This window comes from Doryrhamphus excisus, linkage group LG7 (assembly GCF_037039965.1).
Source record: "Doryrhamphus excisus strain RoL-2023G ecotype Guam linkage group LG7, RoL_Dexc_Guam_v1.1, whole genome shotgun sequence".
NCBI lineage: Eukaryota > Metazoa > Chordata > Actinopteri > Syngnathiformes > Syngnathidae > Doryrhamphus > Doryrhamphus excisus.
The window spans coordinates 1,891,718-1,914,468 of NC_136363.1; the positions used below are offsets into that span (position 1 = coordinate 1,891,718).

General features: G+C 42.1%; 2 protein-coding genes across 2 annotated transcripts; both read right to left on the minus strand.

Annotated features, from left to right (window-relative positions):
- Window positions 1–489: 489 nt before the first annotated feature.
- On the minus strand, window positions 490–3,378 carry lratd2a (LRAT domain containing 2a). Its single transcript, XM_058047032.2, has one exon. It carries the CDS (start codon window positions 3,013–3,015, stop codon window positions 2,185–2,187), a length of 831 nt encoding a protein of 276 aa, XP_057903015.2. The 5' UTR covers window positions 3,016–3,378; the 3' UTR covers window positions 490–2,184.
- A 964-nt stretch (window positions 3,379–4,342) lies between these two features.
- Window positions 4,343–22,340, minus strand: fam91a1 (family with sequence similarity 91 member A1). Its single transcript, XM_078791881.1, has 24 exons — window positions 22,008–22,340; window positions 19,165–19,249; window positions 18,924–19,075; window positions 18,621–18,678; window positions 17,052–17,119; window positions 15,805–15,918; window positions 15,621–15,711; window positions 15,481–15,543; window positions 14,097–14,203; window positions 13,981–14,019; window positions 12,406–12,518; window positions 11,228–11,337; window positions 11,057–11,169; window positions 10,890–10,976; window positions 10,695–10,824; window positions 10,367–10,515; window positions 9,145–9,279; window positions 8,790–8,903; window positions 8,642–8,714; window positions 8,419–8,565; window positions 7,160–7,261; window positions 6,964–7,087; window positions 5,894–5,963; window positions 4,343–5,638 (listed from the first exon to the last, which is right to left on the minus strand). Exons 1-24 carry the CDS (start codon window positions 22,077–22,079, stop codon window positions 5,453–5,455), a joined length of 2,502 nt encoding a protein of 833 aa, XP_078648007.1. The 5' UTR covers window positions 22,080–22,340; the 3' UTR covers window positions 4,343–5,452.
- Between the last annotated feature and the right edge of the window lie 411 nt (window positions 22,341–22,751).

Below are 22,751 nucleotides of genomic sequence, written 5' to 3' on the forward strand. Positions count from 1 at the left end.
AAAAATGCATAATTAGGTAGAAAAAAAACATACATAAGTCGCACTGGAGTATAAGTCGCGCAAGGCCAAAAATGCATAATTGGGTAGAAAAAAAACATACATAAGTCGCAAAAGGCCAAAAATGCATAATTGGGTAGAAAAAAAACATACATAAGTCGCACAAGGCCAAAAATGCATAATTAGGTGAAAAAACATACATAAGTCGCACTGTAGTATAAGTCGCGCAAGGCCAAAAATGCATAATTGGGTAGAAAAAAAAACATACATAAGTCGCACAAGGCCAAAAATGCATAATTGGGTAGAAAAAAAACATACATAAGTCGCACAAGGCCAAAAATGCATAATTAGGTGAAAAAACATACATAAGTCGCACTGGAGTATAAGTCGCGCAAGGCCAAAAATGCATAATTGGGTAGAAAAAAAAAATACATAAGTCGCAAAAGGCCAACAGTGCATAATTCGGTATAAAAAAACATACATAAGTCGCACTGGAGTATAAGTGGCATTTTTTGCAGGTAATTTATTTTCCAAACTACTTGACCAAAACAGACATTACGTCCTCTTGGAAGGCAAGTTCTAATATTAATAAAAGAATAGAGAACAGGCTAGGTGTAAGATATGCTAACACAATGCTTATTCAGCTACATAAAAAATAAACAAACAGAAAAGGTGTCCAGTGTTTATGTAACAGAAACACTTTTTTTCATTTATAAGTCGCTCTGGAGTATAAGTCACAGGAACAGCCAACCTATGAAAAAAAAAGTTTGACTTATAGTCCGGAAAATACGGTAATCAGTTTGATGAAAAGTGCTGAAGCGGTGCGTCCCAATACTTTCGTAAGCCCGTTCTCCAAGGTGGAAGTTCAAATCCAGCAAGCGCATTATTGTGGTCACATGAGTCCAAACACAATAAAAAAGTGCTTTGTCCTCCGGGGAGTAGGGGTCGGGGGGGGCATCATGCATCACTGGTTACCGCGGCAACGCTCTTCAAAGTCAAGCAGGCCCAAAACAACTGAACAAAAAGCATTGGAGTCGACTTTTAACACTGCAGGCATCTTTACTCCAAAATAATATCATTACTCCGGAAGTGATACTACAGATACTTCAAATATATTTATCAGGCCTTCAGTTCTAGTTTTCTTCTCTTAAAAATGATTTTTAAAATATTCTTCATTAAGTGCGGCCATTTTTGAGTCACTAATCAGTGAGGAAACGACACTATTCCTATCAGAGATTGGGAAGCGTTCTAACAAAACACGATTACACTTTCAACCTTTTCAAACCAAACAAAGAATACTTCATTTCTAACATTTTACTACAACTTGTGGGCACAAATGATGACAAAGTTGATGATCAACACCCCAACTACTTAGTACGACACAACCACAACCTCGTCCGGAAACGTAGCCAGCACTTCTAGTCTAGCTTTTCCAGCATGGAAGTACAGGTCATGTGACTGAGTGCCAGCTCAAAGCAAATATTTGACTTTACCACATGAAAAGAGGCGGTACTGTGCGGAGAAAACACGCACAATTTGGTAACAGCAGGAAAAGATGAAAATAAAGTCTTAGCTTTGGAAATATGTCCAGCTTCGTAACCAATGGAAGCGCTTTCGAGCACTTTAGCAAACATTCAAGCACGTCTACGCGCGTCCATACGCTCCATTTCCGGGCTCGCTCAGCATCTGACAATTCAAACAATTATTCTATATCATTTTTAATTTTTTTTATTTATTTATTTTTTTTAATTGTATTATTATTTTACTATTATTATTTCTATAATAATTAAATATATTATTTTTATTATTATTTTGTTATTATTATTTGTATTATTTTACTATTATTATTTCTATAATAATTAAATATATTATTTTTTATTACTAATTGTATTATTTTACTATTTTTATTTCTATAATAATTAAATATATTATTTTTATTATTTTATTATTATTATTTTTATAATAATTAATTATATTATTTTATTATTTGTATTATTATTTTACTATTATTATTTCTATAATTAAATATATTATTATAACATAGTTATTTTTATTATTATTATATTATTCTATATCATTCTGATTCACATGAAAGGTAAGGTTGACATCAGACGTCAATAGACGTGTCAGTGGTTGGTATGACGTCACAGGTCAGCATTGGATCGGTATCACATGACAAATTCGGTATCAGCGGGCTCCATCCTCGGTTCTGGTGTCATGCACGCTGCTGAGGTGTGACGCCAGCTCCCGCAGCAGGGCGGTTCTTCCCAGCTGCTCGCCGCGTCTCTTCTCCATGATGACGTCCTCCAGGCTCTGGAACTCCAAGGCGTGCGAGTGTTTGCCGCCCAGCAGGACGTGCAGCGTGTACGGCTGCCTGCCGATGCGCAGCTCGCCGCCCATCTTGAACTCCCGGCGGCCGAAGCGGCACCAGGCGGCGAAGCTCTCGGAGTTCCTCCAGGTGAGTTGCCGGTCCTTGAGGCCCACCTGCTCCACCGCGCTCCGCACCACCGCGTCCGGGCTTCGGGCTTTGAATTTGTACAGGTCGTTGACGACGCGGCAGCGTCTGCCTCGGCTGGCGTCCGTCAGGAAGGAACTCTTCACCTCGGCTCGGTGCAGGTGGACCACCTGGAAGTCGCCCACGTACACCGCCCAGTGGGGGTACTGCTCGCTGGCGACGAACTCTACCAGGTCTCCGGGGCGGCACTTGTTGAGCAGGTTCTCCGGGGAGTACAGCTCCAGGCTGGCCGACTTTCGGCTCTTGTCATACAGGCACTCGTCCAGCCGGTAGACGGCGCACTCCACCTCCTCGCCCGCCTTCGGCTGCTCTTCCTCCGCGTCCGGGTCTGGCTGGGTGCCGTCGTGGGCGCCGCTTTCCTCGGGCTCGTCAGCGTCCTCGCCGCCGGAGAAAATATACGAAACGCCGATACGAGGCCCATCTTCTCGGTCCAAGCCGTGCGGATCCGCGGTGGGAACTTCTGCGTAAGTTAAATGCGACAGCCGCTCCACCTGGTTCCCCATGCGGGCGGCGGGGGATCCGCGAGTGTCACCGGGCGTCAAGCGTCAGCGCCATTGGATACATTTGGCCGTAACTCCCATCCAGAGAATTCAAATTACACACAATGAAGCTAGCTTGCATCAACAAGTGAGCAAAAAAACAAGGAGGAGTTTTCGAAACCAAGCCCCACCTTCCCCACCCCTCCTTCCGCTCACCTGAACGCTCCTTCCCGCTTCCTGCTGCCTGGAGGACGGGGAACAAAGCCAACATTTGTCCCTACGAGTCGGTCCCGTCACCGGTGTGTTGTCAAGTTAGCTGCCCCGGCGACGCTCCTCAATTTCCGCCGCCCGACTTCCATGGTGACCCAGTAGTTTCAAACCAGGGGTGCCCTTCTCGGTGCCTGATTAAAAACACCTGCTGGACGGAAGTTGATTTAAAATGTATCGTTTTAAACTGTACAGTATCAGATTTTATGTCATGCTACCGCTGTTTCATTGTATTTTTATTGTTTTACTTCACTTTTATCACTCAGTTTCTCATATAATGTTTTTTGGTGTTGATATTATTTTTCAGGCTTTTTTTAAGCTCCACGACAAATTTGTCAATGAAAAGCCCTCAATAAAGTTCAGTTTAACTTTAAGGAAATGGCGTTTGTATGTTTGGTCATGTTGTTCGTGTTTACAAAGTAAGATCATTACATCATGGGTTTGTGACTATAATCTAAAACAATAAATACACCTGACCATATCTATACAAAATCTGCATTCATAAAGATAATCATGCTAATCCGTGTTTGTTTTTTATTGTGCTTGCTAGTTTGCAGTGGTGTATTTTCCCATGCTGTTTTACGTATAAATCCTTAGCATTTCTGATCATTTGATCTAGTGAAAGCATTCCTCAACAGCCTTAGCGGATTATTAAACCTCGAGGCCATGCAGCGCTCCTTTAAGACAATCCGGTTATACTGGGAGCCATTCCCAACCGGGTATAATCCACATTCATTGTCTTAAGTCCACCCTGGGGGGGTCCAAATTGCATTCTTTCATGCATTTATTGCAATTTTCATCCTGTTTCATTTGCTAGGGAAATGACAATCTGGCCAAATTCCACACATCCCACAAGGAAGGTCATGATCTCCGTCCACTTCAGTGTCTTTTCCCTGCACTTGGCAAACAAGTGTGTGCGTGCTGGAGGCAGATGGAGCTCACATCCGGAGCGCCGTGTCTTGCACGCCATCTGTTCCACCTGGCTGGGAAAACATTAACAGAGTGTGGTAATATCGTGTGTAATGTTGGCTTCTTATTCCAAGCAGGCAAAAAAAAAAAACACAGGATGATCTTTTTAAGGGGCATTGTTCCTGTTACATGTTTATTTATATCTGTTTTATACATATTTATTTGTAGTAATCATAACATGAGCATGAAGAAGGATGCTGATGGAATGTCATTCATTTTTCTTCAATTTAAAGATCCTTATTATGAATGATTCAACTCAGACTGTTGAAACAAGCTACTACAAGGACGGCCTAACAGAGGCTGATATGGAAAACTAACACTAGGGGGGCGTATTTAGGGAATGACTTATAAGAGGGGTGTCCAAGCCTCTTCCAGAGGGTCAAACCATGTCAACACATTTAGGGGGTAGTTCTCCTGTTATGTTCTGATGCTGGTCTTTTGATATTTGATTATTAAAAAAAACAAGCTGCGAACCGAAAATGGCCCTCGGTTTCCACTTTGGACACCCCCGACTTACAGTACAGCAGGGATTTGGGCTCTTATTGTGACGGGAAGGCGCACACCGTGAATGGGGTGTACAATATGCACACACACAACACTTACACATTTGTCATGCTTTAACCATGCCTCCATTCAAAACCTTCCAAAATGAGCCCTGAATGCAACAAAAACTACAAACGTAAAGAAATAAAAAAGAAAAAATGCTGTTTGATGACAGTCTGCTTTGAAGTCCTTACTGAAGTCCAAAATGGCGACAAGGACTGGAATGGATCCAGAAGAGATGCCGGGAGGCAGCAGAGAAGCAGCGATTAGCGCTGCTTCCAAGATGGCTGCATGTTTCTTAATAAGGCAAGAAAATTAAAAAAAAAAAAAAAAAGTGTGGAGAAAAAAAAAGTCTTTGGTGCTGAGAAAAATGAACGCAAAGCCTTTGTTCATCCACGGTAAGAAGTCCTGCACAGTGCAAACAATAACCTATAACCTATTTATGGAACCACGTCATGCAATCAGGTCACTAACATGACACAACACAAGGTGGCGCCGTATGGACTTGGTCCTTTCTAGGGGGCTGGGGGGGGCACCTATACACGAAGAAGAACATGAATGAAATGAAAGGTGTCTTCCAGGGAGCTAAAAGTGTCGTGGTCGGATGCCTCCCGCCGGCGGCTGTGAAGATGCAAGTTGAAATCCCGTGTTTTGCGACGTGAACTTCCGTGGCAAAACGCGTCTACGTGCTCTGCTCCCGCTGCAGCGCCGAGATGTCCAGAGGGGGAGGGGCCCGCCCGCTCCACTCCCGCAGCTGTCCGTCCTTGTAGAGGAGGTTGAGGGCGGGCAGGGGCACGCCCGACTCGGGCGGGGGCTGGCTGAGGGGGTTGGAGACGCCGCTGTCGAGGTCGCAGGGCTGAGCTCCGTCCTGATGGATTTCAAATACGTTGCTGTTATTAACGTGGGTCGGAAGTGATAACTGATTTCAACCCGGATCGGATCCAGATTGTGCATTTACACAGCACATGTAATATCCTATTTAGAAAGTTAAAAACTTTGTCAAATTAAAAAAAATGTCATCTGTCACATGAAAAAAAAAAGTACTGCATTTGCCGTGCGTCAACAGGGTCAGAAGCTGTCAAACCGATTTCACACCAGAACTGATCCAGATTGTGCGTTTTACCTGGAAGGTCTGAACGAAGCTCAGCACTTTGAGGGAGAGCTTCCTACTGGAGTGAAGCAGCTCCTGGAGGCTGTGGGAGAAGATCAGCAAGGTGAAGGCCACTTCAACGTCTTTCAACATTCAGCAGTAGAAGGGATTCTAACGAATCAATCAGTGAAAGGGATTCTAACAAAGCAATCAGTGTAAGGAATTCTAACGACCCAATCAGAGAAAGGGATTCTAACAATCCATCAGTAGAAGGGATTCTAACGAAGCAATCAGTGAAAGGGATTCTAACGAAGCAATCAGTGAAAGGGATTCTAACGACCCAATCAGAGAAAGGGATTCTAACAATCCATCAGTAGAAGGGATTCTAACGAAGCAATCAGTGAAAGGGATTCTAACGATCCATCAGTGAAAGGGATTCTAACAGTGAAAGGGATTCGAACGAAGCAATCAGTGAAAGGGATTCAAAACGTGAAAGGGATTCGAATGAAGCAATCAGTGAAAGGGATTCGAACGAAGCAATCAGTGAAAGGGATTCGAACGAAGCAATCAGTGAAAGGGATTCGAACGAAGCAATCAGTGAAAGAGATTCGAACGAAGCAATCAGTGAAAGGGATTCGAACGAAGCAATCAGTGAAAGGGATTCGAACGAAGCAATCAGTGAAAGGGATTCGAACGAAGCAATCAGTGAAAGAGATTCGAACGAAGCAATCAGTGAAAGGGATTCGAACAGTGAAAGGGATTCGAACGAAGCAATCAGTGAAAGGGATTCGAACAAAGCAATCAGTGAAAGGGATTCTAACGAAGCAATCAGTGAAAGGGATTTGAACGAAGCAATCAGTGAAAATGATTCGAACGAAGCAATCAGTGAAAATGATTCGAACTAAGCAATCAGTGAAAATGATTCGAACGAAGCAATCAGTGAAAATGATTCGAACGAAGCAATCAGTGAAAAGGATTCGAACGAAGCAATCAGTGAAAGGGATTCTAACGAAGCAATCAGTGAAAGGGATTCTAATGAACCAATCAGTGAAAGGGATTCGAACGATTCATCAGTCAGAGAAAGCATTTGAAGGTGTCGTCACCTCTCGCTACTGCACAGCTTGTGGGCGGCGATCTTTCGGCAAACTTTACGGTTGAGCTCGGAGCTGAAGAGCGGCATTCCGAAGCAGAGCTCCAGGGGGACCCACTCGTCTTCACAGGAGAGGGCTGCAAGGGGAAGCAGAGGTGCTCGGTGGTGGCTCCTTGAGGGGCTCCTAGAAGACGAAAAGGGGAACCTACCGTCTGCCTTTGCTTTTCCATCACCATTGTTCTCTTCTGTTACCAGCTCAAAGGACTCCGTGCTGCCGTTGGTGTCCAGGCCCCCTCCGAGGTGGGTGTCACCTGAGGAAAGAGGGAACATATTCCATTCCCGAAGCAAAGTCGAGCGTCTCCTTCTATTTGGCCGGATAAGTGTCAGCTCAATGAAGATCTGCTGCTAAAAGAAAGTTGGATCCAGCCAGGTCCATCAGAAAAGCCATGTCATGTCATTGTCTGAGGCTGCACGAGTGCTGCTGCTGCCATTGCCACTTGGATGTGGAATTGAGCGGAGCTGCACAGGTTGTTCCTGGAGTCCTCTTCCACCCCTCCATCATGACATCACTGGTGGAGATGGTGGACGTTGGACACTAATCTTTTCCCGCATGGAACCTCAGTGCCCCCTAAGATCACCAGCACTCATGCAGCTCAAGACTGACACTACCACCACCATGTGATCGTCACAAAAACACAGTACATGTTGGAATTCATCATTCTATCAAAGAACCGCAGCTCTCCCAATACCCGCAGCACTCGTGCATCCCAATACACTATCACCACCAAGTGTGCAGATCTTCAGAAAGTCACATTAAATGTTGGAATTCATCATTCTATCAAAGAACCGCAGCTCTGCCGGTACCGGCAGCACTCATGCATCCCAATACACTATCACAACCAAGTGAGCAGATCTTCAGAAAGTCACATTAAATGTTGGAATTCATCATTCTATCACAGAACCGCAGCTCCGCCAATACCGGCAGCACTCGTGCATCCCAATACACGATCACCACCAAGTGAGCAGATCTTCAGAAAGTCACATTGAATGTTGGAATTTATCATTGTATCAAAGAACCGCAGCTCTCCCGATACCGGCAGCACTCGTGCATCCCAATACACTATCACCACCAAGTGAGCAGATCTTCAGAAAGTCACATTAAATGTTGGAATTCATCATTTTATCAAAGAACCGCATCTTTCCTCTCCATGACCCGCAGCTCCCCTAGTGCCAGCAGCACTCGTGCAACCCAATACACTATCACCACCAATTGAGCAGATCTTCAGAAAGTCACATTAAATGTTGGAATTAATCTTTCCTTTTAATGAACCGCAGCTCCCCCGCAGCACTCATTCATTATGGACTGTAGGTAAAACAATTCTCTTTCTACTCACCTGTGTTGCCAGGTATTTAGACACCAACGGCTAAATGCAGATTTTTAGTGAGCTACGGTGCATTCCGACATTACCTCTGCACTCGATGGTGTCGCTGGGCCGGCGTCGGTGTCGGTTGTTGGAGTTGAGCATGGTCACGTATCCACACTGGTGCTCCAGGTCCACGTGCTCCCTCAGCTTGCGCAGTGCCTTGTGCACGCACATGTTGGAGTAGGAGAAGTCTACACGCGACATCAAACACCGATTCAGCACGAACAAGGAAAGGAAAAGAAAAGGCAGTGGAATTCGTACGCATACCTCCCTTCAGCTCCTCCTGGTCGAAGGGGAATGGGATGTGAACCGTTTCTCCGTGGCCGTGCACGCCGTGACCCTGCAAGGTGGCACAGCCGGTGTTAGGAATATTATGAAAACCACCGTGACGAGGGAAGCGACTTGCGAGGAAGACCTGGATGAGAACGGCCGAGTGCGTCAAAGCATCATTGAGCATTGTCAGCACGTTGGACGTCGGCACCACGCCCGGGTCGTGACCCCAGGAGGTAATCAGCAACCTGTCATATGCCTGAGAAAAATAAAAAAAATAGGTCCACTCTTTGTTATGCCCCCATTTCTACATTCCCCATTAAATCCTCTATGCTTCCTGTCACATTCCCAGCATGCTTCACTGTCTGACCAGGGAATGCCTATGCACACTGACATACGACCAGGGAAGGAAAAAAAAAAAAGGCAACAAACGCACCTTGAAGGTCAGAATTAGCATTTAAATGCAGCGAGTGGACAAAGGCGGCACGATGCGACCTCACCTGGAAGACGTCGGGCAGTTTGCGAAGCCTGCAGCCCTTGGAGAGCAGCAGGGAGGGGGGGCCTTGGCCGGTCACATGGTAGAGGTAGAGCTTGAACCAGATGGAGCTCACCTCCGGGATGGCGGGCCCGATGTGCTGCGAGAAGAAAAGAGCACACACACTCAGCCAGTATGGTAATGGTAATGGTAATGGTTTATTTCATTTGAACATGCATCACATTACAATTGAATGCATCCCATAATCACTTCACAGTTCCACATGTCCAAAAGGAGTAGGAAGAAGCAAAGCTTATTAAATCCTACCCCTCCATCTGGTACTTTTACAATCAGTAACTGTTACATTTGTTCACTTCCTGCTTTCCTAATATAATTTCAGTTATTTTTATTTATTTTATTTTTTTGAATTTTCATTTTTATCCTAACATAATTTCAGTTTGTAAAATTAAAATTAAAATTAAAATTAAAATTAAAATTAAAATTAAAATTAAAATTAAAATTAAAATTAAAATTAAAATTAAAATTAAAATTAAAATTAAAATTAAAATTAAAATTAAAATTAAAATTTCTAAATTGCAACCTTTTCTGGTCCATAAGTCTCTTTTCCCCTCATATTATCGCTTTTTCTTCTCAATTTAGACATTCATTCTTAAATGAGGGGTCTAGAATAAAAACATTAAGGATGAATTTTAATTTTAATTTTAATGTTAATGTTAATGTTAATGTTAATGTTAATGTTAATGTTAATGTTAATGTTAATGTTAATGTTAATGTTAATAATTTTAATTTTAATTTTAATTTTAATTTTAATTTTAATTTTAATTTTAAAAAAAACAAATTGAAATTATATTAGGATAAAAATGAAAATTCACAAAAAAATAAAAATAAAAACCTAAATTATATTAGGAAAGCAGGAAGTGAACAAATGTGACAGTTACTGATTGTAAAAGTACCAGATGGAGGGGTAGGATTTAAAAAAAAAATTAAAATTCATCCTTAATGTTTTTATTCTAGACCCCTCATTTGTGAATGTATTTGTGATTTTAGAAATAAGGAGTTCGTATGTTATCAGCTTCTTAATAGTATTTCAAATCGACGGGACGTGAAAACATGTGTCCCTTGGGGTGGCATGATAGTACCGAACTGAGAACGACCGGGCCAAAAGGACTCCAAATAAGACAGGAAGTAATCCACAAAATCAGCAAAATGGCTGATAAGTGTCCTACCTGAGGCGTGCAGCTGCTGATGGGTCTGATCTCGTTGCTGAGGGGCGCCATGGAGACCAGCAGCTTGTAGTTCTTGTTGAGGACGCGGCTGCAGGTGGCCTGGTCCAGACCCAGGAGGCTCTCGCAGCGCAGCATGTCCAGGGGGAAACCTGGTGGCATGGACACGAGGCCTTCATGCGTGTCCTTTCCTCGGACGAAGTACTTCATCATCACTTCCTGTCGCTCATGTCTGCTTGCCAGTGCACGGCTTAGCTTGTTCGGCTACATGAGGTGTAGTACCTGGTAGAGTACGCGTGTTTTTCTGGGTTAATACTGCACAGCTGGGTACCTATATTTGGGATGTCAGGTCCCTGGTCCTGAGTGAGTTCCTTGTTGTAGCGTAAAAAGAGGATGGTGTTCTTGAGGGTGAGGGCGTGGTCAAAGTAGCGCTGAGCCTCACCCTCTGCTGTGCTTTCCACCTGGAGAACAAACGCAACATAAGAGTTTCGGTTTTTTTGTCTGGACCGCTTGATCCGCTCCGCACCTTCTCCAGCTCGGCCAGGAAGCTGTCCAGCGTCTCGTCAGACAGCTTGCCCACCTCAAACATGGTCACGGCGTGGCTCTTCAGGTTCTGATGGAAAAACAAACACGAGGACGTCACAGAAAGGTTCTGCTTGAGCTTCTCAAAAATGCCGGAGTCCTGCCACACACCGGGGACAGATTGCCCATCATGAGAAAGGCCGTCAGCGTGGAGTCGAAGAGGAAGGCGATCCTCTTGGTGGGGGCGGCCGGGATGCTCAGGCTGCTGACGCTAGCTGTGTCAGCTACACACAATATGTCAATTCAGCACAAACTCAAGTGTTTGCATGCCAGAAAGCAGACCTTGGTCTTCCAGACTGGTGGTGTCGGTGTCGGTAGCAGAGGAGCCGCCCTCCATTACAGGACTGCCTTGCTCCCAGGACAGCAGCATCTTCTGAGGGTCCATGGTGCTCCTGCAAACGACGAATCACACTAGTCAGTGCCCACAGAGATGAGCGCTAAAAGAACTTGTAGCTTCTACATATGTAACTGACTGAGAGCTGCAGAGCTGCATTTTAAGACGTGTAGCGAAGCCTGCTTTTTTTAGAAAGTGCTGCCCATACATAACGGGGTGGGTTCATGTAGCCCACGAGGAAGGCGCTTCTTCCTTTGTGACCTTTATGGTCTCAAAGTCAATTTACCTGGGGGGTTCTGGGTGAAGCTGGGCCGCATTAGGTTTTCGGAAAAAAACAAAAAAAACAAAACGCATTTATTAAAAACTGAAAAAAAAAATCAATTAAAAAAAAAATATATATCTTCAATGCTTTTGCTTCTGCTATACCCTACACTTTTTCAGTACTTTGGTTCCGGTTTTCCACACCAAAATATCTGATAAAACGTGAATTTTTCTATACACAAAATAAGATAAAAAAAATAAAATTAAGAATAAAGACAATAACTCGTAAAATAATAATAAAACAGCAAATAAGAAAAACCACATACAGTTGGAAGAGAAATTATTTTTTTCAGATTCAAATGTACAGTATTAACAGTTAACTTAATAAAAATAACTTAATAATTTGACCCAATTAGCAAGTTAGCATCGTCGTAACTTTAACATGTTTTAATGAGATGCTTTATCTTGACGTGTATTGTCCCTTTTAATTCCAAATCATTTCCTGCATTTATTTGTACCCGGCGTCATAAGCCTTTAGCTTCATTGCTAATCCAAAGCAAAACAGGGCGGGGTGACAGGGTAGTGTAACAGTACGGGCGGGGCAAAATCATGTTAACTGTGTCCGGTGTGCACACAGCTTTAAGCTGTCGTTTCAACATTAAACTTTGGTATCAAGGTGGGGGGCCTCAAACTCGCATCCCGCGGGCCAACTGCGGCCCGCGGGATGCGAGTTTGAGACCCCTGCTTTATAACATCATAAAAAGTCAATACATGATAGATGCGGACATGTGCCTTTAAAAGTCACCTTCACATAAGGGGGACTCAACTTAAAAATGGGTTCTTGTGCACATTTTAGAGGTCGTACTTGAGCCTGTTGACGGACGGAGCGTTCTTCCAGGTCGGGTGGAGCTGCTCCGAGCTGATGACCTGACCTTTCTTCACAGCGAAGCCCAGGCGGCAGTACATGGACACGGCGTTCTGATGAGAAATTCAGTCATTGGGGTTTTCACATGAGTTAGTGCACCGAACCTTATGGGAAACACCACAAACATCTTTCCTTTCTCTGTCCGTCCTTAAGAGAGAAAACACCTAGCTTGCGGGAGCTAACGTTGCACGTAACAGGACACACCTATTTCAATAAGAAGCACTGAAAAAAACTAAAAAAAAAACGTAAACAATGGAGTATATGTCCATAACTAACACCAGGAACTATCAACAACTAGGAATAGACAAGCAAATGATGTGTCAAGTATTAGCATTAGCATTAGCATTAGCAGTATTAGCAAAACATTCCATGTTTTCTTTCTACACGGCTAGATGGACTTCTACTACTTATCCTCATTAAGGTCACGGGGGGAGGGGTTGCTGGAGCCTATCCCAGCTGTCTAGCTGTCCAGCCAATCACAGGGCACAAAAAGACAAACAACCATTCACACTCACATTCATACCTATGGACAATTTGGAGTAGCTAATTAACCTAGCATGTTTTTGGAATGTGGGAGGAAACCGGAAAACACACGCATACACGGGGAGGGTGGGATTGAACTCGGGTCTACTGGCTGTGAGGTCTGCGCGCTAACCACTCGACCACCGTGCAACCCAACAATGTATAGTATTCATTCATTTGTTTTCTACCACTTATCCTCACAAGGGTCACAGGGAGTGCTGGAGCCTATTCCAGCTGTCTTCGGGCGAGAGGCGGGGTACACCCTGGACTGGTGGCCAGCCAATCACAGGGCACATATAGACAAACAACCATTCACACTCACATTCATACCTATGGACAATTTGGAGTGGCTAATTAACCTAGCATGTTTTTGGAATGTGGGAGGAAACCGGAGTACCCGGAAAAAACCCAAGCATGTACAGGGTGGGACTGAACTCGGGTCTACTCGCTGTGAGGTCTGCGCCCTAACCACTCGTCCACCGTGCAGCCCAACAATGTATATCATAGTAAAAGTATCACAAACACACCAAGTTACCCCGACTCCATTTTAGAAAGTCAATGATTGTGAATTGTGATTCAATAAATAAATAAACAGGCAAAGATGTCAACCCCCCCAGGGGTTGAACCCCCTACAGGCCAGTTTTTCTCTCTTTAGAATGCACAATCCATAAAAGTGTATTTTCCACTTATCACAGCTCGACTTGTTTGGAGGTTTTATGTAAACAAGCATCCTATTCTTCCCTCCCGCCTTCTTCTTCATTGGTGACCACGAGGAAGTCATCAGCAGTGAAAGCAATAGGAGGAAGAGGAGGAGATGTCTGCATCATCTCCTGTGTTGCCGTGAGGCTAGACTGGAAGGTCACGGCAGAGATAAGACCTTGGCAAGACTTCTTAAAAGGAAACCGAGCCAACTGTGTTCAAGTTCATTCATTCCGCTTGGCAGGGGCGCCTACTATGAAACCATGTGTGCACGTTCTCCGACACCTCACCCACCTTCACAAGGTCCAAGTCGATCTCCAACACGTTTGCCAGCTGAAATGAACAAACAGGAAGATGTTTAAAAAAAAAGAAGAATACACACCATCTTGGATCCGTGACAGGAGTGGTACCTCTGCGACGTTGGTCTGCTCATCAATGGACACGAAGATTTTGTAGAGCAGCGTCTCAAAATAGTCTCCCTGCACGCGGTTCATGACGAAACCCTCCAGCGGGGGCACTGTGGGGGCAGAAGGCGTGAGTGCACACATCTACTACGACCTATTATTAGTCATAACATATTAAAATACAAGTGACATGTAGTATTGTGGTCACTAGGTGGCAGTAATGACTCAAAATATTGAGACATTAGCTTACATAACATTACCTTAACAGGGATCTATTATGCTCATTTTTCAGTCCTTTGTATGGAGTTGTGGACTCCTATAGAGCAGCTACACAACATAACCAGCATACAAAGCTAAATAGATCTTCCAGAATCTGCACCGAAAACAAACATTCTCATATTCAGTGTGGAAGTGGTAGTTTTTGGCTTCATATGTTTATTTATTCATTCATTCATTTTCTTCCGCTTATCCTAACGAGGGTCTCGGGGGGGCTGGAGCCTATCCCAGCTGTCTTCAGGCGAGAGGCAGGTCACCAGCCAATCACAGGGCACATATAGACAAACAACCATTCACACTCACATTCATACCTATGAACAATTTGGAGTGGCTAATTAACCTAGCATGTTTTTGGAATGTGGGAGAACATGCAAACTCCACACAGAGATGGCCGAGGGTGGAATTGAACTCGGGTCTCCTAGCTGTGAGGCCTGCATGCTAACCACCCGGGCGCCGTGCAAGCCTTCTTAAGTTAAGAAGAAATAAATTCAACGCTAACTTGTTAGCTTGCGAGCTCGCTAGCTAGCGGCCATCTTAAGTCCCTCAGGATCAGAGTTGCAATGTGGTGTAAACAAATAATAATAATCAATCAATAATAATCAGAAATATTATATAAATAAAATATATAAAATAGTATATAAATAAATATATATAATAAATATATAAATAAAATATAAATATATAAAATAAATAATAATAAATATATAATAAATAAATATATTATATAATAGTAAATATAAATAATAATATAATATATAATAATAATATAATATATATTATAATAATATAATATATATAGTAAATATATATATTATATATTTTAAATATAATATAAATATAATAATATAAATATCTAATATAAATAAAATAAATATAGAAATAATATTTCTAAAGTCAAACAGGATGTTCTATGCTTTACAAAAATATAGCATTTATTACCACTGAATCCTATATTGCAGAACGCGGTGGGTGTGGAACCAACAAACAGCGATAAATCAAGACAACTCTATATGGTAAATTCATTTTTAACTTGGAGTGCATGAGAAAATGCAAAGAAAAAAGGCTGTCTTGAAGTGAATAGAAGCCTTGGAGCATTTAGAACGTCACAAAGTACCTGAGATGCAGCTCTCATCCGATATGGGAACATCCACGTAGATGAAGCCCCGGTTGTATAAACCTGAAGATAGACATCAAATATGGAACAGAAGCCGTTGTCATCGTCCAGAAAGTAATACAGTCATGGTTTCTACTCACTTAAGACCACATTGTACTCCATTGATCCAGCCAGCTGAGGGCCGGAGTCGATCATCTTATCAATGGCTTTCTTCTCCGCTGGAGAACAGCACTGTACACACACACATACACACATACACAAAATACACATATTTAAATATTCTGCTAGCATGTGGAAGAGTTGTGGAATGGTCAGCGCTCTCACCCTGATGTCATCCTCCGTGATGTATCCCGTCTGGGCCACCCACCACGGTTCCACTGAGATCTCCACCGGTTTGGCCGGGAGAAGATCCCGAGCTGATTTCCTGCGGAAGAATTTCTGGCAGGAGAGGCAAAAAGGTTAGAGCAGGGGTCTCAAACTCAATTTATCTGGGGGCCACTGGAGCTAGGGTCTGGGCAAGGCTGGGCCGTATCAGGTTTTCAAAAAAAAACGCATTTATTAAAAACAGAAAAATATACAAACTTTTTCAGTGCTTTGGTTCTGATAAAACATTCCACTGTTCTCAAATATCTTCATTTTTATTTTTCTGCACAAAATAAGATGAAAAATAAATAAACAAATCAAGAATAAAGAAAATCAATCAATCAGTAATAAATAAATATAATAATAATAATAATAATAAAAGGGCAAATAACAAAAACTTAAGAAACCACATATAGTTGGTGGGTAGACAAATGATTTTTTTCAGATTAAATAAACAAAGCATTATTAGAGCCCTGTAGACATGACAAAACACGACTATAGTCACATTTATACTCTTTTTATTTACAACATATTGTGCAACTGCAGGGTCTTGAGACACATGCTAACTCGCAAACTAGAGAGCTAGCGACCTAAACGGTAGCCTTCAAGTTATTTCCTTTAAACTTAAATCGCCAAAAACTTACCACTTCCACACGGATAGGGAGGATAACTATTAACAGTTATTTAACCTTTAGCATGAACATTAATCAAACGTAATAATTTTTTCTGGGTACATGATACCATATAGCATCCATGTCAAACTTGCGCGGGGCCGCACTAACATTAAACTTTCATATCAAGGCGGGGGCCTCAAAGTAGTGTCCTGCGGGCCACATTTGGCCCGCGGGCCGCGTGTTTGACACCCCTTTGTTAGAGGCAAAGAGGTTAGTTTAGTCAGTTAGGTTAGGCAAAGAGTTAATTTATTATTTAATTAATTAATTAATTAATAATTTTGGCAATATTAAACAATAATTGTATTATTTTTTCATTAATAACAATTTTTTTTAAAATTTTATTTTATTAATTTTAAAAAATATATATTTTTGTGGTTAATATCAATTTTGTTTTTACTTCAATTTCAGGGGCCACATAAAATGATATGGCGGGCCAAATTGGGCCCCCCGGCCTTGACTGTGACACCTGTGATTTCGGGCATATGGAGACCTCCACGGTCCATGAGAAAAGGTTCTGTTAGGAACATCTCTCACTTTGGAGGAACGGCACTGGTTCATCAGGTCGATGTACTGGTTCCTCCCGATACCGAGCAGCCTCAGACCTGCAGGGTATAACAAAAAGTCACATGAAGTCGTCCTGTTGCACTTATGTCCAGATCTGCACCAAATGTTACTGGGCCAAAAATGTTGTGCAAATGTCTTTTTTTTTGCATAACCTTAATCTCAATTTATCTCTCAATTATTATACATTGAAAATAAGATTTATTAGATATAATTAGAATTAATTATTTAGATAAATTAGAATTTATTAGATAATGACCCATAGTTAAAGGTTGAAATAAAAGTACAACCTAAATGAATGAATTGTTTAAACAATGTGAGCGTCTCTTAAAAAAAACTGTACTGCAAAAACACATGTCAAAGATCCTCTATATGACACGAGCATTCTGCTGTTTTCAAGGATGCACTAATAAAATGACAAAAAAAAACCTGCCAAAAACTTGCATCAAAGATCCTCTATATGACAGAAGTGCACTGCTGTTTTTGAGAATGTACAGAAAAATACCCGTCAAAGATCCTCTATACACTATATGACAAAAGAGGTCTGCTGTTTTTAAGAACATACTGGCAAAAATAACACTTGTCAAAGATCCTCTATATGACACGAGCGCACGCATGTTTTCAAGGATGCACTATTAAAATGACAAAAAAAACTGCCAAAAACGTGCATCAAAGATCCTCTATATGACAGAAGCGCTCTGCTGTTTTAAAGGATGCACTATAAAAATGTCAGTCAACAACGGGAGAAGTCTGCTGTTTCTAAGAACTGAAAACTGGACAAAAAAAAAAAAACTAACTGCCAAATACATGCATCAAAGATCCTCTATATGACAGAAGCGCGCTGCTGTTTTTGAGAATGTACAGACAAAATACCCGTCAAAGATCCTCTACACAGTATATGACAAGAGAGATCTGCTGTGTTCAAGAACATACTGGCAAAAATAACACTTGTCAAAGATCCTCTATATGACACGAGCACTCTGCTGTTTTAAAGGATGCACTATAAAAATGTCAGTCAACAACGGGAGAAGTCTGCTGTTTCTAAGAACTGAAAACTGGACAAAAAAAAAACAACTAACTGCCAAATACATGCATCAAAGATCCTCTATATGACAGAAGTGCGCTGCGGTTTTTGAGAATGTACAGAAAAATACCCGTCAAAGATCCTCTATACACTATATGACAAAAGAGGTCTGCTGTTTTTAAGAACATACTGGCAAAAATAACACTTGTCAAAGATCCTCTATATGACACAAGCACTCTGCTCTGCCATCAGAGGATCTTTGACGGGTGTTTTTCTGTACATTCTGACAGCAGTGCGCTTCTGTCATATAGAGAGGATCTTTGATGCATATTTTTGGCAGTTAGTTGGGGTTTTTTTGTCCAGTTTTCAGTTCTTAGAAACAGCAGACTTCTCCCGTTGTTGAGGATCTTTGACAAGTGTTATTTTTGCCAGTAGGTTTTTTAAAAACAGCAGGCAAAAAAAACCCACTTGTCAAAGATCCTCCACATGACAATCGTATGCTGTTTTTAAGGACTCACAGTCAGCAGCAGTGAAGTTGGGCAAGGAGTCGTAGCTCTTCTCGCTGTTCATAATATCCTGGAGGTGCAAGAAAGGGAGAGTGGTTACACCGGCAGAGGGCGGCCAATGGAAGCCAAGTCGTGTGGAAGTGGTAAAGGGGTAGTTGCTTTATCACACCATGGACCATGGAGCTTTGAATTTATTTTCTCCCTTAATAAAAAGTTTCATTTTAAATGCAAAAAAAAAACGTTTTCGCAATACATTCTACCACACCTGGTCTGCCAGAGAAGAAGAGGATGTAGCACGAGGGACAAGTCACCCACCTCCATGATTCCGATGTAGTAGGAGAAGGGCGTGACTCGCAGCCCTTTGACCATGATGTCAGACAGGTGGTAGGGGTACAGCATCAGGTGGTCCCGGCTGTACTTGAGCAGCTCCTCATAGTACTTGCGCTCGTCCTTCCTCACGTGGCGCACTGCGGATGATTGGCGGCTCAATGGATCAGGCAAAGAAACAAGAGTACAGATGGCTCCGGGAGCCACGGCAGGAAGTGGAAGTGCTCACCTAGGTTATTGCGAAATCGGAGCTGGTTGCGGATGCTGTAGAGCAGGACATGTTTCTCGTACTCGCGCTGAGAGTTCCCCAAACTCTGCCGTAATAATAAAGGAACATTAGATCTCACATATTCACAAACAGGAAGTCGACAATCACTGGCGACATTGTCACTACGACGATGTCAAAAACATTTTAGGGACACTGGCCCCCACCATATGTTTCTGATGGTCAAAGATCCTCTATATAGCAATAGTTTTTATGGACTTTATGGACACAAAAATCGTAGTCAAAGTTCCTCTATATAACAGGAGTGCTCTGCTGTTTTTGACAGCCTACTGCAAAAATATAAATCAAAGATCCTCTGTGACAGGAGCGCTCTGATCGTCTTAAGGAGCTCCAGTACTGCATAAGATCCTCTATATGTTTAGAGCGTGCTGTTGTTTTTAAGGATGAACCGCAAAATTGCCAGTCAAAGATCATCTGCCGTTTCCAAGAACCTACTGCTGCCAAAAATGCTCAACAAAGATCATCTATGACAGGAGCACTCTGCTGTTTCTGAGGATGTACTGCAAAAACACATGTCAAAGAACCTCTATATTAAACAAGCACTCTGCTGTTTTAAAGGATGCACTATTAAAATGACTGCCAAAAACGTGCATCAAAGATCCTCTATATGACAGATGCGCACTTCTGTTTTTGAGAATGTACAGAAAAATACCCGTCAAAGATCCTCTATACAGTATGTAACAAGAAAGGCCTGCTGTTTTTAGGAACATACTGGCAAAAATAACACTTGTCAAAGATCCTCTATATGACACGAGCACTCGGCTGTTTTAAAGGATGCACTATGAAAATGTCAGTCAACAACAAAAGAAGTCTGCTGTTTCTAAGAACTGCCAAAAACATGCATCAAAGATCCTCTATATGACAGATGCGCACTGCTGTTTTTGAGAATGTACAGAAAAATACCCGTCAAAGATCCTCTATACAGTATATAACAAGAAAGGCCTGCTGTTTTCAAAAACCTACTGGCAAAAATAACACTTGTCAAAGATCCTCTATATGACGAGAGCGTGCTGCTGTTTTTAAGGATGAACCGCAAAATTACCAGTCAAAGATCATCTGCCATTTCCAAGAACCTACTGCTGCCAAAAATGCTCAACTATGACAGGAGGACTGTGCTGTTTCTGAGGATGTACTGCAAAAACACATGTCAAAGATCCTCTATATGACACGAGTGCTCTGCTGTTTTAAAGGATGCACTATTAAAATGACAAAAAAAATAAATAAAACTGATAAAAAAATAAATAAAACTGCCAAAAACGTGCATCAAAGATCCTCTATTTGACAGAAGCGCACTGCTGTTTTTGAGAATGTACAGAAAAATACCCGTCAAAGATCCTCTATACTGTATAAAACAAGAAAGGTCTGCTGTTTTCAAAAACCTACTGGCAAAAGTAACACTTGTCAAAGATCCTCTGCATGACACGAGCACTCTGCTGTTTTAAAGGATGAACTATAAAAACGTCAGTCAACAACGGGAGAAGTCTGCTGTTTCTAAGAACTGAAAACTGGACAAAAAAAACTAACTGCCAAAAACAAGCATCAAAGATCCTCTAAATGACAGAAGCGCACTGCTGTTTTTGAGAATGTACAGAAAACCATCCGTCAAAGATCCTCTACACAGTATATGACAAGAGAGATCTGCTGTTTTCAAGAACATACTGGCAAAAAAAAACACTTGTCAAAGATCCTCCACATAACAATTGTATGCTGTTTTTAAGGACCTGCTGCCAAAACCTAATTCAAAGATCCTCTATTTAACAAAGTGCAGTTGTTTCTACAAATCTTCTCCAAAATGGGTCAAGAGATCCTCCATATGACAAAAGTGCACTGCTGTTTTAAAGGATGTACTGTAAAAACATGCATCAAAGATCCTCTATCGGACCGTACTGCTGTTTTTGAGAATGTACAGAAAAATACTCGTCAAAGATCCTCTATACAGCATATGACGAGAGGTCTACTGTTTTCAAGAACCTACTGGCAAAAATAAACACTTGTCAAAGATCCTCCACATGACAATCGTATGCTGTTTTTAAGGACCTGCTGCCAAAACCTAATTCAAAGATCCTCTATTGGACAAAGTGCAGCTGTTTCTACAAATCTCAAGAACCTATTGGCAGCACATCTCTCTTGTCATATACAGTATAGAGGATCTTTGACGGGTGTTTTTCTGTACATTCTCAAAAACAGCAGTGCGCTTCTGTCATATAGAGGATCTTTGATGCATATTTTTGGCAGTTTGTTTGTTTGTTTTTTTTGTCCAGTTTTCAGTTCTTAGAAACAGCAGACTTCTCCCGTTGCTGACTGACATTTTTATAGTGCATCTTTTAAAACAGCAGAGTGCTCGTGTCATATAGAGGATCTTTGACAAGTGTTATTTTTGCCAGTAGTTTTTTTTAAAAACAGCAGGCAACAATTGTATGCTGCCAAAACCCAATTCAAAGATCCTCTATTTAACAAAGAGCAGTCAAAAGATCCTCCATATGATGCTGTTCTTAGGACTCTTAGGACTCTCAGGCCGGTCTGATGTTATTTCTGGGCCGGATGTGGCCCCCGGGCCAGCAAATGACACCCTACCGGTTAGAGTTTTACAGACAACCAAGTAGTTTTACAAACAAACCATCTTTGCACTGTTTAAGTAGCGCCATAATGTTGCTGTCATGTGACAGCCGTGTGGAGTCAAGCTGTGTCGTCACTGCAGAGGTTGGGGGGCTGCCTCCGCCGTGACATTGACAGCTTCACCCCCACGGATGGCACCTCGTCACGGGTTGGTTCGATTCACATAGTACCTGCTTGACATTAGCCGGCAGCTTGCTCCACGGGTAATTCTGCCTGATGTGGAATTCCACGTCCGTGTTCATCGCTAGCTAGCTAGTTAGCTAGCTGGCTACACAATCTCCACGGTGACCCCCCCTGCTGCTTCTTCTTCTTCTTCCTCCTCCTCGTCCTCCACGCCGGCACTCGACAACCGACCAAAACGAACCCCGGTTCGGATTCGAGGAGACGATACGTCGGCTTCTTAGTTCGAATTCCTTCTCCTGGCAATGGACGTCCACTTCCTTGTTGTAGTTCGAACGACGCGTTCGTCACGCTTGTGGCAACATACGTCACTTCCGGTCCAATACCCGCCCGCTTCATGTGAATGAGCGCACGTGACCAGCTCGGGTTCAACAGTAGCTGAGTTAGCTAGCTTAATTAAGTTAATGAAAAAACAAAAGTGAACAATGAATGACTTTAACATTGTTATTTTCTTCTTTTTCTTCACGCTTTTTCCTGATAAATATTGAACTACGTGAGAAAGAATGTTAAATTAAATGCAATTAAATGTTGCATTGACCTTCTGCTAGCATGTTTTAATAGCATGTTTTAACAAGGGCGTAACTTTGGATCTACCGTTTTGGGGGAACTTAACAATAACAATATTACCATAATATCAGTTAAAAAAATATTGTAATTAATAATAGAATAGATAGATAAGATAGAAATAGGCAAGACAAACAAATAATAAATTAGTAATTAGTTTTGAAAAATAG